At 34.8% G+C, this 17,342-nt stretch overlaps 2 protein-coding genes across 3 annotated transcripts; one reads left to right on the top strand and one right to left on the bottom strand.

Moving 5' to 3' along the window:
* Window positions 1-988: 988 nt before the first annotated feature.
* On the bottom strand, window positions 989-4,607 carry LOC113722988 (formate dehydrogenase, mitochondrial). Its single transcript, XM_072059291.1, has 6 exons — window positions 4,319-4,607; window positions 3,390-3,561; window positions 2,349-2,889; window positions 2,001-2,125; window positions 1,568-1,680; window positions 989-1,305 (listed from the first exon to the last, which is right to left on the bottom strand). Exons 1-6 carry the CDS (start codon window positions 4,406-4,408, stop codon window positions 1,192-1,194), a joined length of 1,155 nt encoding a protein of 384 aa, XP_071915392.1. The 5' UTR covers window positions 4,409-4,607; the 3' UTR covers window positions 989-1,191.
* Window positions 4,608-7,937: 3,330 nt separating this feature from the next.
* Window positions 7,938-15,087, top strand: LOC113723054 (protein farnesyltransferase subunit beta-like). Of its 2 annotated transcripts, none has more exons than XM_072059215.1 (14): window positions 7,938-8,252; window positions 8,439-8,525; window positions 8,753-8,858; window positions 9,909-9,944; window positions 10,558-10,640; window positions 10,734-10,787; window positions 11,479-11,530; window positions 11,882-11,946; window positions 12,765-12,821; window positions 13,320-13,392; window positions 13,689-13,775; window positions 13,851-14,043; window positions 14,268-14,359; window positions 14,504-15,087. In XM_072059215.1, exons 1-14 carry the CDS (start codon window positions 8,131-8,133, stop codon window positions 14,735-14,737), a joined length of 1,341 nt encoding a protein of 446 aa, XP_071915316.1. In that variant the 5' UTR covers window positions 7,938-8,130; the 3' UTR covers window positions 14,738-15,087. The 2 variants fall into 2 exon arrangements, with proteins under 2 accessions (XP_071915316.1, XP_071915315.1); XM_072059214.1 differs by having other exon boundaries at window positions 7,970-8,252; window positions 14,256-14,359; window positions 14,504-14,931.
* The last annotated feature ends 2,255 nt before the right edge of the window (window positions 15,088-17,342 follow it).

Here is a 17,342-nt window from a genome sequence, read left to right as displayed (position 1 = left end):
TCTGTACTAACCAAAAAATTTGAAACTACAATCACGGAAAAGGAAATATGGTCAAATAACTTCTTTCGAGAAACGAAAATTTGACTAATTAAACCTAATCCCAGAAGTCAACCCAAAAGTCGGCAACTCTTGGATTGCTCCCAGGGACTTAACTATCCAAATCCCAACCCCCCCAAAGCCGATGTGGGATAGAAACCCCGACAAGGGCCAAGCCCATTGGACCGCTGCTACTAAGCGGTGAATACCCCCCACAAGCCCAAAAATGGTCAAATAACACTACTGCAATTTTTTAGTCCCTTTAAGAAAAAATAATAACCTTTTATTAAATGGTTTTTTTTCTTAAGGATAATTAGAATATGCTACATTCTGTCTCAATTTACAGGTGCAAATCCCGCAAAAATCGCACAGAACATAAATTAACTCAATCAATCGAATTTTGTCATCATAGGTTTTATTCTACCTTGCTTTAGTTGTCCATTTGAAGGGTTTAGCAACTGTTTGCTTCGTATTCCAGCTCAAATCCTAAAAGTTATGCGTGGAATACTAATCTTCAATCCTCCTTTTGTAATAGAGCAAACCGAAGACACAAAACTCCATTTTTTAGCACTAGCGCTTACGGGTATGCTTACTAATTTAAAGGGTTTAATCTATTTTAAGAAATTATTAAGGGCTTCTACGCTATAAGATGTGGACCGGAAACACAAAATGGGAAATGGCATCTTCTCTTTCCATGAAACATTTTGAAGCGGCTCAGACATAGGAAGTCGACCAAAAAAAGTCTTCCTTTTCACGAGATCGTAATAAAACCAAAAAAAAAAGAGGCCTGCCCCAACGATGTTTTATCATTTATGAAGCCAATTACCTTCATCTTGCCCAACCAATGGCGTTAACCTACTAGTAGTCCAAAAAAGGCTCTCCTAGCTCTTTTGTGTTGTCAGGATCAAAGTTCGAATCTTGTATCCGATATAATTGAAAGTAGGAAAGGGAGGAAAGGAAAAACCAAAACGTCATTAAATCATCAATCGAGCTATGTGCAGGATTTGAATTCAAGCCAAACAGAGATGGTTTTCACACAAAATTTCTTAGACATCTTTTAGGAATGATCTAGAATAGCCAACCAGATTATTCTGCATGCGTCTTCCTAAGTTGACACTTATTGCACACACCAAACTCCGTGAGCTAATTTTTTATTCAACGATACTGGCTTGCAAGCTCTCCATCCTTGACAATGTAATGTTGTGGAGGGAAATCTTCTCCCTTAAAGTACCTATCCAGCATGTCCTTGACTCCAGCTGCATAGCGTATCTGCAGCATTTTCTCATCATATTAGAGTTATGTAAAAGGCTGGCAAATAAAGATTGAACATGAAACATAGCAGCTGTGTGTGCAAGTATGGGTTTTCCTATGTAACAATTTGAAAGCACTTGACACGTTGGAATCTTGAAAAATATATGTAAAAGATGAATTGAAGTTCCAACTATTATTTGCGAAAAATCAAGCAAAAAGTTGAAGAACAAAGAAGAAAAAATTCAAAACATGGGAGGATACGACACTAGAGGAATAGTACCTGTGCATCAATGGTAGTACCAGAAATATGGGGGGTCATAGCTTGGTTAGGCATGTAACGCCAAGGATGGTCCTTTGGAGCTGGTTGTGGATTCCAAACATCCCCACTGTAACCTAGTCTTGTGAAAAAACAGCGAGAAAGAGCCAGTTAAAGAGGGAGGTTGATAAAAAGTTAACCCTTTTTCCTTCCTAGAAAAAATAAACAACTTAACGCCAACAAATTCAAATGCTCACCCCTGGAAAAGAAAAACAAAAAAAAAAGGAAGAAAGAAAAACAAATCTATTCATTGACCTCTATCAAAGTAAGAAATTTGTTCATTGATTTCTATCAAAGTTGGCGCATCAGACATACGCTATCAGAAAATAAAAGTTACAAGGAAAGTCACATCTTTGTATCATTTGAAGTGATGAGAAAAACTGAATGATAATATCACCTCCAATTTGTCCGCTAGAACAACCATCAACAACTGCTTGTGTGTCCATGATTGCTCCTCGAGCATTGTTTACAATCAAAACTCCCTTCTTTAGCTTAGCGATCCTATCTTTGTCAAACATCCCTCTGATTACAAAAAAAATCATTTTTTTTATGAGTAACCAAAGAAAAGGGTAATGTCCCTGATTGTCAAGCAACAAGATTCGGTGTTTCACAATAAAGTAAGGTACAAGTCCGCCCCATATTAGCTCAAACACAAACAGCGATGGTTTCAAAATATAGAGATTGATTCAAAAGAATTGAGCGGTTCACAATTCTCACAACAATGTAAAGCATGACCACAGCTTACCTAGTTTTCTCTGTAAGAGGCATATTAATAACAATTATGTCACATTTTGGCAGCATCTTATCAAGATCTTCCTCGAATTTGGCTCCAGTTTGATTTTCCAACTCAGGATCCATCTTGATCCGATCATGATAAAGAAGATTACAGTTGAAAGGTTTCAATCTCTGCAGCAAAAGCCTGCCTATACGCCCGGCACCAACAGTTCCTACAGTCTTGCCTTCAAGATCATAAGCTCTGTAAGCAATACCTGCAACATTCCAATCCCCACTTATGACTTGATGGTGTCCAGGCAGGAAATTGCGAACAAGAATGAGGATCCTCATCAATTCGTCTTCAGCAACCGACACAACGTTACTCCCAGTGACCTCTGCAACTGTTAACCCAGCATCTGCTGCAGCTTTCAGATCAACATGATCTGAGCCAATTCCAGCAGTCAGCAAAAGTTGCAGATTTTTGGCCTTCTTAATCCTTTCGGCCGTGACATATGCAGGATGAAATGGGGTAGTTATCAACACATGGAGGTCCGGAATATGTTTCTCAAGTTCTGCAAATGATACATCAGAAATGCCAAAGTAAGTGGTGTCATTTAAACAATGTCAGAAGTCACTACTCTAAAAGCTTATAGGTACTTGTCAGGGAAACAAGCTAACTTGAAGTTGATATTCATAGTCCAGCGCTGCTTTGAATTTTAAATACTAAAACATGAGGGTGAGATCCAGTAACAAATTGTCCTCAAACATGATTGTTGAGAAGTTGAACTAGTGGTACATGTTAGAAAATACAATACTCACCGAGAGAAAAGTACCAAAACCCAATATACCAAATGCCTAATCTACAATCACCAAACAATCTCCACAAAAACAAACGGCCAAGCGATGTACTACTTGGACATGGGGCAATTGCAACACAATTCATTCTCAGGAACCGAAAAACTGTGCGACTTGTAATAGCTAATCAATGGCAACATACATGTTCAAGTTCACTAAGCATTGTGCTCTAACTGAACATACATGTTCATTTACCATATGATACTGAATTCCTTACCACAATGTGGTCCTTCTTTGTCCGAAGTGACTATGTATTGATGGCCCTGTGATTCTAGCCATTGGCGGATACCCAATGCATTTTCTGTGCAGCCAAGAAAATTGGGATTCTTTGCAGCATATTCTTTTGCATCATAGAAAACACCAACAATCTTTTTGCTACCAGGAGAGGCCTGTAATTCAGCGCGAGCTTACTTGTTGAAAGTTTTATTGCATTTAAAATCAATGATTTGATGTACAAGTGAGATTGAGAGTCAATATTGCAAGAGTTTAGCCGTTAGTCGAAGCGTAACAAGCTGAGACAAATTTTGGTTCAGAATTCTTCTTTTTCGACTAAGTTTTTTTGGTACAATAAAATTAAACACCTAAAAAAAAAGGGTTGGGGCCATGAATAGAGGAATAGGAGGTCATGGCCCTCATGGGTTGATGTCCTTAGTTAGGGATTGGAACCCAAACGATGGTAGGAGAAAAAATTCAAGCACTACAATTTAATAGTAGAAGAAAGTAATAAATCACCCTAATTTCGGGTTGTTCTGTCCATGTACCTCAACGTCATCGTTTCGGCGACAAAAATACTAGACGAGCACAAGCCGTTGCAAGTCAGACCCAGATATGGTTTTTAACAAATAAATAAATAGATAAAGGTAGAGTCAAACACCTCACGCAACTATATATGTATGTCTATACCCCAGTTCATTGCCGATGATCGTGATAAGGAGTGAATGTTGTATGATCATAGTAATTAATTAATCACACTTTTCCCCTCCAGGACGGGCTAAGGGATGAGATGAAGACGGGGAAGGTCAGATCAAAGAATTCAGTTGTCAGAAATTGACGACAGAAAAGAAGGTTGTGCTTTTCTTCTTCTTTTTCATTTATTTATTTTTTTTGGGTAAAACTTAATAACAACAAAAAGAAGAGGCGACTTACATGGAGGCGTCTGGTGAGAAGTGATGAAGTTGAATTCCCCGAAGAAGTAAAAGCACGAAGTGCAGAGGCAGCTACACGCTTCATCGCCATCTCTGATCTCTCACTACTCTTACCACTTCACCCCACTCAATACCTCCTTAATTAAAACCAAAATTGCTTGCAGCATGTATCGACCGGATCGAGGCAACTTTTATATTTTCTAGTAAGCGGATCGCCAACTAAGATCTCGTTTGTGTACCTCTGTGACTGGCCAGTGGCTACAGGCTTCTGAGCTGTGAGGGTGAGTGACGAGTCCTCAGTCCTCACTCCATCCATTTTATAGGCGAGTCAACCCTTTCTCTACCATCTATTATGATTATCAGCTCGTCTCTATCCATATTTTATGTAGCAACAAAGTATTATTTAAAATAATTATTGTAATATTTTTTTGATATGATATAATATATGTGAAAAAAATATAATAAAATATATTTATAAAGAAAATAAAATATTATTTAAAATAAATGTGCTATCCAAACACTATTATGGTAGTACGAAGAAAAAGTATAGAGTATCAAATAGACCCAGAAACATAAAGATGAAACAAAATTGTACTTGACTAACAAAGAAGATGAAAAAAAAGGGGAAAAAAACTTGTTTTCTGTTATGATCCTTCTGTTTTTCAAAAATTAATTTTTAAATACTATAAAAATTTTTAAAAAGTACTCTAAAAGATACTCTAAAAAATAGTTTAAAATTTTTTTTAATACTCAAAATATATCTCAAAATATATTTTAAAAATTCTACTACTCTTAAATATTCTAAAATATTTTTCAAAAATATCCCAAAATATACTCTAAAAACTCTGCTGCAGTAAAATTTTTTAAAAACACCCCAAGAAACAGCTAATCCAAACAGATTCTTGACATGCATGGGCATCTGCTGTAGCGTTCTGGTAATTAAAAATTCAAATCACCTTTTTGAGCCTAAGTCAGGTGATCGAGTGAGCTGTGTAGTGCAAGGGACCAACCAGCTAAATTGAAACTCTTGCGTGCCAATCCCGGTTTAGCTTTGAGCAAATCCCCGAAACAATCTTTCAACTATTTCACTAATTCATGTTTAGGCCTCTATCTTAAAAATGGAACCCATGGTCCTCCAACAAAACTTTATGGACCAATTTGGTCCCTATACAGCAAAATAGTCAAGAAAATTCAAATCCATCACCACTTTAGTCCTACTTTTTCTTGACCGCTCCGTCATATAGGAATCAATTTTATCCAAAAATCTTTTATAAAGAACCATTCTGTCCTATTTTTAAGATGGAAAACCAAATGTAAATTAGTTAAAAAGTTAAATGACTATTTGGGAATTTGCTCTGTAGCTTTTAATGAGTTTGGATTCTTTGGAATATTTATTCAATTTTAATTTTTAACTAGGTTGGCAATTTTGCTGATCAAATTTTGGGGTCCATTTACATGATGTGTTTTTTGGTGTTTATATAAAGAAAAATTTATTTAAAACATGTCTCACATTTAATTAAATAAATTTTTTTGTCATTCACTTTTAAAATATGAATTTTACATCCTTTTAGAAAATTTTAGTCTTAATCCAAGTTTTCATCACTGATTAGTTTGAAATAACTATGTGATCCACATGTAATCATTTTTTATGTATAAAAAACTCAAATCCCATTTTTTCAGAGATAAAAATGAATATAAATTTGATCATATTCCATTTTTTAGGAAAAATGAATATAGTTCATGCCAGATTCTATTTTTTTAGGGATAAAAATCAATATGAATTGAATCATTTGTTTAACTATAAATAGGATTTAATCTTTTTTATCTTAAAAATATGACGATATGTAGGTTACATAATAGATTCAAGATAAAAAAGTGGTCGAAATTTTATGTTAGGATCAACATTTATTGATTTAATTTTGTAAGAAATGTAAAGTTATTTATTTTAAAAGTGAATGGTGAAAATATTTACTTAGCAAAATGTAAGGGATGTTTTGACTAATTTTCCCTTATATAAAACTTTATTGTATCTTACTGTAAAATTTATAAATAAAAAAAAAACTTTTGTGTGTTCGAGGGTTTGGAGAAAAGATGTTTTATTTTCTTTTTTCTTTCTTATCATTTTTTCCTCTTTACTTCTTTCTTCCCACACCCTACTACCCCCAACCAGTCCACCTTCCCCTGATTTTTCTCTCTTTCTCTTAGGGGTGGGCAAAATTATCCACAAATCCAAAAAATAGGTATATCCGATCTGATCCTATTCAAAAATTATGGCCACCCAATATGTATTATTTGATCTGATTAAAAGAGGGTCGAGCACCCACTAAAATGTGAGGCGGGTTAAAGTCACGCAATTAAGAATCCGCGAGTACTTGACTCACCCCATATATATTTTTTTTATTATTTTTTATTTTTATGCACATACTATAAAATAATATTTTTAGAACTAAATAAGCAATTTCATTGAACAAATTGCATTACAAATGTGAGAGACTATAGTTTGTTTACAAAATTTATTTGTAGAAGTCGTGATTTTATGTTTTATAAAAAATAATTTAATTAATGTGGAACATATGTTTAAAAATGTGTAATTTATTTCAAACTTTTATTGATTTTGAATTCTTTGAATGTTTCCCTTTTCCTTGTGTTCTCTTAGCTTGTTTGTTTATTAGTACGAGACTTTGTTTGAGAAAAAAATCTTTATTAAATTTTAGATGAATATGTAAAATACAAAATTAAATTAGTATAAATTATTGTTTTTAAAAATTTTAATAATAAGCATGGCAGGGTAGGTACCTGTTGACCCTACCCTTATCCCTAGTTATGTGTGTGTGTGTTTTTTTTTTAATAAATAGATATCTTGAATTCAATATATTTTATTTACAATTTCTCCTACCTCACCAATCAACCAACCCTTCACTCACCCCTAAATGTGATCGAATAAGAATTTCCCAAACTTGTTTTTTCTTGGATAAATACATTTTTAACACAAGGTTTTCTAAAAACTATAAATTCTTCCATTCTTTAATCTAAATACACATATCTATATCTACACCTACACTATATATAAAATGAGAGAGGGCTTTTGATGTAAGCAGAAATCTGCCATTTCATGTATTTCATAAACTATCCTTGATAATTATGTACTATCAATATGGCTTTCTATCAAGCAACATGTATCTCTTTTTATTTTATTTTTCAATTTATTTAGCAAATATCAATTATAGTTATCAATTACTACCAAAATAACTATTTATTTATACGTTTTAGATTGGTGAATTTTCTACATATCTATTGTGAAAATATAAAATCAATTATTCTGAAAAATAATTTCAATAAATATAATAAAAAAATTGTATATTACTTGTACACAAATTGATGTATGCCTTGACCACTAGCATGAATTAATCTTATATATACATTGTCAAGTTTCTATGTATAACAGCTAATCATAATTTAAATTTAAAATCATACATTATTAAAGTATAAAAGATATATATACATATATATATTATATATATGTGTGTGTGTGTGTGTGTGCGCGCGTGTAACCGGGGTTGAACTGGTTAGAGCGGTTCGACAACAGATTGGTTCGCTCAACGTCCCGAGTTTTGAAATCCGATTTAGGAATTAGGGGTTGGGACTTGCGATTGACCTCCGTCTGCACTCTGCAGTGAGAGGCTGAGAAGAGAAGCGAGAGGTAACTGAAAACGAAACAAAAAAGAGAAAGGTAAAGGAAAGGAAACCAACAAAAAGGAAAGTTTTTTTTTTTTGGTTTTAAAGCAGCAGTGAGAAGGAGCAATCGATCGTGAGATGGAATCGTCAAGGAAAGCGAGGGGGACGAAGACTCAAGAAGAGCAATGGATGGTTGAGAACGATGTCGGCCAAATTTATTCATCTGTCAGCAGTATTCCGCCGAATGCCCAATCCGTTTTGTTAGTCCGCCGTTCCCTCTCTGCCAATCTAATCCATTATTGAGTTTTCGGTCTCATGATTATATAGTCATTGTCACTGCTTTTATAGTACCTTTTTCTTTGCATTAGCAACGGTATATCGTGTTTGCTTCAAGGAGCTGACACTTTTGGTATGCTTAATGACTTTTCTTCCTCCATATGCAATAGCTTGGAGATCCGACGGGATAATCACATTCAATATCTCATGCACGGTCTAAACAATCTTGGCCCGTCTTTCTCAACTCTCGATGCCAAGTATTCATTCTACTCTTCTCATTGTTATACAATACACTATATGTTTTTCATCTTCATTCAGAAAATTGGTTGACTGCATACGTGCGGTAAAAAAGTGAGGTAAAGAGTAACTTATGCATTGCAACTATTAGTTATCGCATTTAGTCTCTGATGAAATTTACTTATCCGTTTATTGAGTTTGAAGAGTCGCTGCTGTATAATTCGGTGCTCAAATTATCTATTTGCAGTCGACCTTGGATTTGCTATTGGATCCTTCACTCAATTGCTCTATTGGGAGATTCGTTAGATGAAGAACTGGAGCATAGTACTATCGAGTTTCTTAGTCGTTGCCAGGTTTCTTCTTCTTGCTGCAATGTTATTCTATTTTTGATCTTTTTCGTTTCTTATAATGCGATTGGATTGGAAGCTCATTTAACTTATTGATCTTTGCTTATAGTTTAGATAAACACTTGCTTTAGAATGTTAGTTGACCGTGGCTGTTGGATGGCATTCTCTAGAGTTCAACTGACTTTCTTGGTCTTCACAGCCTTTATCCTCGTAATCTCACTTAAAGGAGCTTTCATCCACCTCCATTGCCTCACCCCCTCGCTGCACCTTGGTTCTTAAAAGAGCTATCTATTTCATTTTTCTCCTTTCTTGGGATTATTTTAGATACTTTGGATGGTGTTGTATTAAAATTCCTAATCTTACTGTTTGCAATTCCACTAATAGTGTCGTTTGAAATTTGCACTTTCACTCATATCCAGCATCCAGTTGACCATGATGACCTAATGTCTAGATGCATTTTTCTCCCTTAAGCTTGAAACGCATTTCAGATGTGTCACAATTTAGGTTTATGCAAGCGAACCCCTATTATTATCTGTGGATATCCTCGTGTATTTTTTTCCCAAAGTGAAAACAATCTAGGTCAGTCAGTACATTATCACTCTTGTACTAAAGACTGATTCTGTTGTTTCATTCCTAGCTTACAAGTTTCTGACCAACAAAAGATAGGATGTCATTTTCTGCCACACAGGGAAAGTGAGAAGGAAATGAAAAGAAAAAAAGTGAATGAATAGATGTACATTACAGAAAGGGAAAAAAAAAAGATAGCCAAGAAAGGGATATCGCCACTTTCTGAACTGAGATATGCAATTTCATCATTACAACTGTGAGCAGTGTCGTACTAGTATATCTGAAAAATTCAGTGAAACACCCTTTATGTTGTCATTTTTGAAATTGTATAACTCGTTGGATGCCTTCAGAATTTCTGTAATATGCACGAGTTTGCAGAGCATAAAACTTAGATCTGGAGAATCTCTATGTATCATAGCTTCTGAGATCTACAAGACTATTTTGTCTTATAGATTGTTACTGAGTTTCACATGCGCTGTTATGCCATAGGATCCGGACGGTGGATATGGTGGTGGACCTGGTCAGGCAAGTTCTTTTTCCTGTATGGCAATGTTTTACCCTTGCCATTGCTATCTTAGTATTATCTTTTTCCTCAACTTGTTCTGGTGATATTGTGGCTTATCATCATTTAAAATAGCTGAACTACTAAGTAAGATTTCCGGATTTGTCGTTTTCGTTTCTCACTCTGTTTGCTTACGTGTCTCTCCAGCTAACCTTTATATGGGGGATATGATGAAACATGTCATTATTCTGAGAATTTTTTACATATTTTCTCCACTAGTACTGTAGACTATAATTGAAACCAGCTGCCTAATACTAGTGAATTAGTTGGAACAGAGTATACTCTAGTTGCCATTGTTTGCGTTGGATGGATATGCTCATTTATCATTTCCCCAGTGAGCCACACATTTTTTGAGATTTTGTTGATCTCCTCATGCTCTCCTATTTCATTGCTACTAAGAATATCAGAGTAGTTTGTAGAAATTTGTCATGTTTGTTTATTCCGTCAAAAGTCCAACAAAGTAGCCAACAATGATTAGTTGTCGGATTCAAAATTTTTGTATTAAGCAATGATAGTTGTTTAATCTAGAATTTTTCTCTTCATAAAGTATTTAGTTGCTTTCTTGCTTATTCTCAGATGCCTCATCTTGCAACAACTTATGCTGCAGTGAACTCACTTATTACCTTGGGTGGTCCCAAGTCTTTGTCATCAATTAATAGGTCTTCCAGAATCTATGCTTGTCATCATTAAATTTTGCTAGTTCCTTTGCTATTGGGAAAAAAATCTCAGTTTGATTGTTTCTTATGTTACAGGGGGAAGTTGCGTGCATTTTTGCTGCGAATGAAGGATGCAAGTGGAGGATTCAGGTTTAACATAATTTATCATACGAGTATATAATGAATCTTGAAATTTTGCGAGGGTGAATTTGAAAAGTTTATTTACAGTTTGGAACATATTTTTCCCCTCAGGAAATCATCTTAGGATATAGGGGAGGAATTTAAACTGCTGCTTAGCCAATCTTAGCTTTTTCTTATTGTTCTTTTTGCCATGCTTTCTGTATGCATGCCTCAGTGCTTCTACTTTATGAGATAGTCATGCAAAAATGAGAAACATTCAAGGAGAACAGAGCATATTTACATGTTAGTTTGTATCGTGCTGAATAAATGCAAGTGAAAAAGGTTCTGGTTTTTCACATGGCCCATTTCAGTCTCATTTACCATTTAGCTAGTGCTTCCATGCTTCACTTGTAGATGTGCTTATGTTGTCTGTTTGATTTTGTTGGTTTTTACACCTTTTTTCACAAGTTGTCTTGTTTCTTTCCCTGCACATTTAGCTTGTTAGTTCTTTCTTGTCTTTTGACTAGCATTCTCTTTCCATCCTCTCCCTCCCTCCCTCCCTCCCTCTCTGATATATAATTGCGGAGGTTTTGGCATTTGTCATTTTTCCTCCAAAAGCAACTTTTCCAACAAAATCAGGACAATTGCTAAAGTTGTATTTAATTTGATTATAATATTTTGCTCACTGCAAAATTATTTCTTATAAGTAGCTTATCCTCAGGATGCATGATGGTGGAGAAGTGGACGTTCGTGCTTGCTACACTGCTATTTCTGTAAGTTTAAGCACTCTCTGAGGTATAGAGTGTACTTATGCCCGTACACTCGCATACAGAAGCCATGTCCTTTATTTCCTTATTGTACTAGGTAGTTGAAGCGTGCAAATGTAAAACCTTGAGGGTAAATAGACTGCTGATTCATTTGGGCTGCCAGTTGATGACAATATCCACTGGCAAATTTTGGGAGATATTCTCTCTCTTGTGAAGTATTCTCATCATGTGGATTGTACATGTTTCATTATCTTATTTAACTTCGTTGCCTTGGACTTATTATTTTCCACTCTTCATGGGTTGCATTTTTTGCATCCAGCTTCAATTGATTCCACCTATATCTTTTGATTCTTTTAGGTTGCCAGTGTTCTGAACATTCTGGATGATGAGCTGACACAAAATGTTGGAGATTACATTTTAAGGTTGGTTTCAAGTATGTCTGCTTATTGTCATTTGCAATTTGTGCCTGCAAATTCATTGTCAGGTTGGCTGGTTCTCCAACTACTGTTTTGGATCTTTTGGAGTTAATGATGAATGCCTGAGTCATATGATGTATAGATGGTACAATTGCTTATAAAGTTCCTTCCAACCTGCATTCTTACTATAGCCCACGCAGTACTGTTGATTATCATGCAAAACCGGAAGCCAAGGTGTGATATCTTGAAGATTTAAATGTATTGTATTAAGCTTGTATATATGGAGGGTCTGCTTTGATGAACATGTTAATATCTTCTTTTTTGTTTTCCATTAATAAATTTAAGTGATCTAGTTGATTTTACCGTTTTCATCCTGCCTCATTGTTCTCCTCTGTGGAGATGTTTGTTCTTTCATAGTCTGTGCATGGCTCTACTTTTGTTGTCTGATTAATACTCTTTCAGCTTTGAGCATACTTTGTAAGCATGGAAAGCTTTTCTGCTATGGTGTGATAACAAGGTTGCTTCAATTTTACTCATTAATTTATGCATTACCGATGGTTTATCTTCATAACAAGGCTGTTTCAGACAATCATGGAATTGTCTTTGCGTTTTGCATCTTGGCTATGTCATGTCTATAGTAAAGTTTACTGGCTTGCAGTAGTCAATGTATGCGTTGCTGATTGAAGAAGTTGAAGAATTTGGATGATGTCATCTTGTAGCATCAGCCAAGTCTTTTGTCCAATCTGTACCCTTGTTAAATCAAGTTTTGTTCGACTTGCTTGGTACTAGTCTTCCTTGATTCAAAGTCATGTTTACATCTGCAGTTGCCAAACTTATGAAGGTGGAATAGCTGGTGAACCAGGTTCTGAGGCTCATGGAGGGTAAAGCTACATTCTCCTGTTATATTAGTTATGTCAATGTCGGTCATATACTAAGTAGATACTCTAGTGCTAAGGTGTGTAAGATCCACTTATGAACATGAAAGATGGATGGCTCCTAACCCAGAGGACTTGGAGATAACACATCCTCATTCTTTTTGAGAAAATTGGAATATGACATGTTGGATGCACTAGATTATTGTGACATGGATAAGTTCAACTATGTATGTTTCCGTGGAAAGTCATGAATGTTTCACTTATGTAGATTAATGGTTAGGTATTGAAGTATGAAATTCTTGTATAATGATTTATAATTGTTTGTCAACTATATTGACATAATTGTCTTAGAAAACTCCTTGGTGTCGTGTTTGATGTTTAAATAACTTTTCTTTTCTTCATCCGCTATACGTAGATTTTATACTAGATCACCAGTATTTTAGGTGCTCACATACTTGATGCAGCCATCCAGGACCTGATTCCCTTTCTTGGGTTGCATTTTAGGTACACATTCTGTGGTTTAGCAGCGATGATTCTGATCAATGAGGTCCATCGGTTGGATTTGCCTTGCTTGATTGTAAGATTCTTTTTTGTTTGAATTTTGCCTCTGAACTTGACTTTTTTCTGTAGGTTTCAGTCTAAAGTCTGGACTATTATCAACATAGATATTCAGTATTTTGTGTTTTACCATGGTGTAGTTTACCATTTTCATGGTGTCTTGAATGTAGGCTCAGGTTGATTAGTTGTGGAACATGCATCTTCTTAACAATATGGAGCTCAATTTTATATGCCTCTTTTCGGGAGTATTTTTGCTAGATGTGTTGCAAATTAATTAATTCTTTTATTACGTGATGGCATTTACAACTGTGCCAGGACTGGGTTGTCTTCAGACAAGGTGTTGAAGGTGGATTTCAAGGGAGAACAAATAAACTGGTTGATGGCTGCTATTCCTTTTGGCAGGTAATTGCCTGCTTGATTTTCTCATTTGAAATTTTTATTTCAACTTATTAAAATGTTTAATACATTACATTGCAGGGAGGAGTTGCTGTCATTGTACAAAAGTTGCATTCAGTTATCTGTGAACAGTTGGGTTTGTCAAAAGTTTTAGACTCTGAGTGCGACTCGGAAAGTTATCATGATTATGAAACATCAGATATATCTGATGTAGAAGAATGCACTGTGGAAACTTCTTGCCCTCTTGGTGGAACTTGCCATCGTAGAAAAGAAGGTACACCATATTTTCATAATGCTACTGTCTTCCATGTAAACAGGTTTGGTTAGTTTATCTTTACTTTCTGCACCTTGCAACCTTTCTTTCATGAACGCTGCCCCAACAAAATGAATTGGGACACTGCTCAGCTTCTTTTGATGGAGCTATACATTTACTACTTGCATCTTTGTGTTTGCTTTGCTGCTGGCAAGATAATTTTTCTTATGCAGTTAGTTTTGCAGACATTGGTGTTGATTTCATCAGCAACAAGAGGGCAATTGCACCTATTTTCAGTAGCATGCATTTGCAGCAATACCTTCTTTTGTGTTCACAGGTACCAAATCCTAGTTTTAACCAGTCACGGTGTTATTTGCTAATAATGTACAAATTCTCTTCTTGTGAAGGCATATTCTTGCCTGTTTCCTAGCCAATTTTGTTTAAATGCAGTTCCTGTCCTCACATTACGTGGTTGATGCAGGAAGGGGCTGGTTTCAGAGATAAACCTGGGAAGCCTAGGGATCATTATCATACATGTTACTGTCTAAGTGGATTATCCGTTTGTCAATATTGCTCATCTGCAGATGCTGATTCTCCACCACTGGCTAGAGATATACTGGGTCCTTACTCTAATTTGTTGGAACAACTTCACCCCTTATATAACCTTGTCTTAGACCGTTACTATGAAGCACATGATTTTTTTTCAAAATTTTAGGCAACTTATCCAATGCTTGATGAGAAAACATGGGCTGTAGCATTTGATGGTGTTCATATGGGCTCTCTCCCGCGTAGCAGTTAGTGTAAAAACATAGTTGTTGGGGCTGACGTTACGCGAGACTTCCTACCACCTCTCAATTTCTTCTGTTATTTATACTACCTCTCTGGTGTCGGGTAGGTTTGGGTCCAAAATTGACCGTTGAAACTTTGTAAATTTAGGCAATTTTGTCGGTGTCCGGTCAGGACGATTTAGTAGCTAAGGATATCACTTAGTTTGTGTAATCTTTATATAAAGTGGGTGATTTCATATTTGATATTTGGAATGTGATGCCATTAGTTACTGAACTAGCTTAAAGAGCTGTACTTGTTTCGACCATATTGGTGCCACCTTTGTATCAGAAACCATTTGGTATTTGTGGTTTCTTAACTTACAACTGGCCTGTTGCATTACATGCCAACTCCTGTATCACCCCGTCCACAGGCAGAGGTACATTTTGCGCCTGGTACTCAAAAGAAAATGTATATTTTAGTTATGGTTTCTTGAAAAGCTTCACTTGTGCCTCCACTGATTTGTGAGAAGTACATGCAGTACCGACTAAATATGCATTGGTGGCTGCGCTGTGTGAATGTTATTAGTGTGTAAGATGTGTCTAGAAAAGAAGGAAAAATTTACTTTTGGCCCCAGTGAGAAATAATTCTGGCTCTGGTGCTGATCCATCCCAAACATTAATGATAATAAGAGTAAAGAAATAGTGCAGGCTTGGATTATTTTTCTTTTGTTTTATTTGTTTATCTATTCCTTTCCTGTGAGAATCATGGGAATAAATACGTGCTTGAACTCGTGTTTAAAGTTGAATTTTCTTTTCCTTCAAAGTTAAAAAGAGAGGTGCAAATATGTTCTTTGCTGGATTTCGATAATTTTTTGGCCCCATGTTCTTGAAAGCAATCCCAGGAATCAAGTATAAGATGGATGATGGAAGCGGTTTGCCTTTTTAGTACTAATTAAGCCACGTAATAAATTGAAAGACTTATTTGGACTGAGGGATTTGATAAAGGATATAAAATTCTCTCAGATTCCTCTAAGTTATTTGGATTATTAGGGAGTTATTTGAATTTATAATGATTGGTGATTTACAAACTCCAAATAAATACCTTCTAAGTCATTCATGCAACGTAAGAGGATTTGAGAAGATTCAGATTCTTCCTTAAAACTTTCAATGTAAGTCTATAATCTAAAAACAGCCAAAAGTAAATCATTGAACTAATTGCAGCTAGCGTATCAATTTTGTGGGCAGTTTTGCAATTATAGCTACTTCACGGTATGTTGGTAGTAGGTAACGGCAAAGAAACTCATTTAATTAAATTTATCCATATTCGCCTATGAATAAATGGGTATGAATATTTTAAATTTTTATATATGGGTATAAATGAGTTACTCAATAATACCTATTTATATCTTAAATTTTTGTATATGGGTATAAAATTGATTACTCAATAATACCCACCCATTAAACCCAATTAACTTATTTAGAATTGTCTTCCCCCAAAACCTCCTTTCTTTCCCAACCCCTTTTTGTTTTTCAAATTTTTCATTTTATCACGATGTTAACTACTTTTATTTCATTATTATTATTATTTGTTAATTTTATTTTATCATTTTATTTTCTCTTAGTTTGTTAACTTGCTTATTTTTCAGCATTATCAATTTATGACAAGTTTTAACCTCTTTTCCTACCTTTTCAAAATGAAATTTTAAATTTACACATGAAAAAAAATGTAAGGGGTTCAAAATTTTGGATTAAGTTTTTATGTTAATTTTTATAGTACTTAATTCAAATTTTTATATTCTTATTGTTCAATTATCAAATAGTACGTAATTTTGCGACATAGAGTACGGACGTAAAAAAAATTAGAAATTAGGCTTATTGAGTATTATAAGTAAATATTTAAAACTAATGATGGGTGCAAAGCGTGGTATAAATAATTTAGTTTGTAAAATAAATTTAAATGAGTTTATAAAAAGTTAAAATAAATGGGTTATAAATGGGTAATTGGGTTATCCAATTCATTTTTTAACTTACCCATTTAGATCCATCTAATCAAATGGGTATAAATGACTTGATTCAGTTATGCCCATTACCCATTTTAATCAATCCAAACCCTTTCAAGTCACCCATTTTAACACCTCTAGTAGTGGGTATGTAAAAAAGGTTCCTGAACACTCATGTGAAGAGTAATAATAATGAAAAATTATATATGGTCCTTTAAGGAACTATTTCCTCATAGTTTTCTATATTATATTTTAAAAGGTAAATGTCATATGCATTATCAATTTATGTAAAAATGCGCGAGCAATACACATAATTTGATTACAAATTTAAATTTCAGGTTTTTCGTAAAGCAAAACAGTAAAATCGCACAAAAAAACTAAAGTCTTGACCCATTTAGCTTTCCGGTCCAATTTTACATCTTCGTTTGGAGGCGAGGTAGAAGCGTCTTTTACTGTAATTTTTTCCTTCAGGTTCAAGAGACTCTTCTTCTAAATAATTTTGTTTTTTTGTTGAAACGATAGGCATACAATTATTTTATACTACAGCCTACGG

The sequence above is a fragment of the Coffea arabica genome, chromosome 7e (assembly GCF_036785885.1).
Source record: "Coffea arabica cultivar ET-39 chromosome 7e, Coffea Arabica ET-39 HiFi, whole genome shotgun sequence".
Lineage (NCBI taxonomy): Eukaryota > Viridiplantae > Streptophyta > Magnoliopsida > Gentianales > Rubiaceae > Coffea > Coffea arabica.
The sequence above is the reverse complement of the archived record's forward strand: the minus strand, read 5'-3'. Positions and strand labels throughout refer to the sequence as shown.

Bases quoted from the DNA above. Each gene is read 5' to 3' on its own strand.
- LOC113722988 (XM_072059291.1), bottom strand. From the start codon at position 4,408: ATGGCGATGAAGCGTGTAGCTGCCTCTGCACTTCGTGCTTTTACTTCT. The intron at 3,562-4,318 runs GTAAGTCGCCTC...GCTGAATTACAG, and splicing joins TTCTCACCAGACGCCTCCAT to GCCTCTCCTGGTAGCAAAAA. The intron at 1,681-2,000 runs GTGATATTATCA...TCACAAGACTAG, and splicing joins TTCTAGCGGACAAATTGGAG to GTTACAGTGGGGATGTTTGG.
- LOC113723054 (XM_072059214.1), top strand. From the start codon at position 8,131: ATGGAATCGTCAAGGAAAGCGAGGGGGACGAAGACTCAAGAAGAGCAA. The intron at 8,526-8,752 runs GTATTCATTCTA...ATCTATTTGCAG, and splicing joins TTCTCAACTCTCGATGCCAA to TCGACCTTGGATTTGCTATT. The intron at 12,822-13,319 runs GTAAAGCTACAT...GTTGCATTTTAG, and splicing joins GGTTCTGAGGCTCATGGAGG to GTACACATTCTGTGGTTTAG.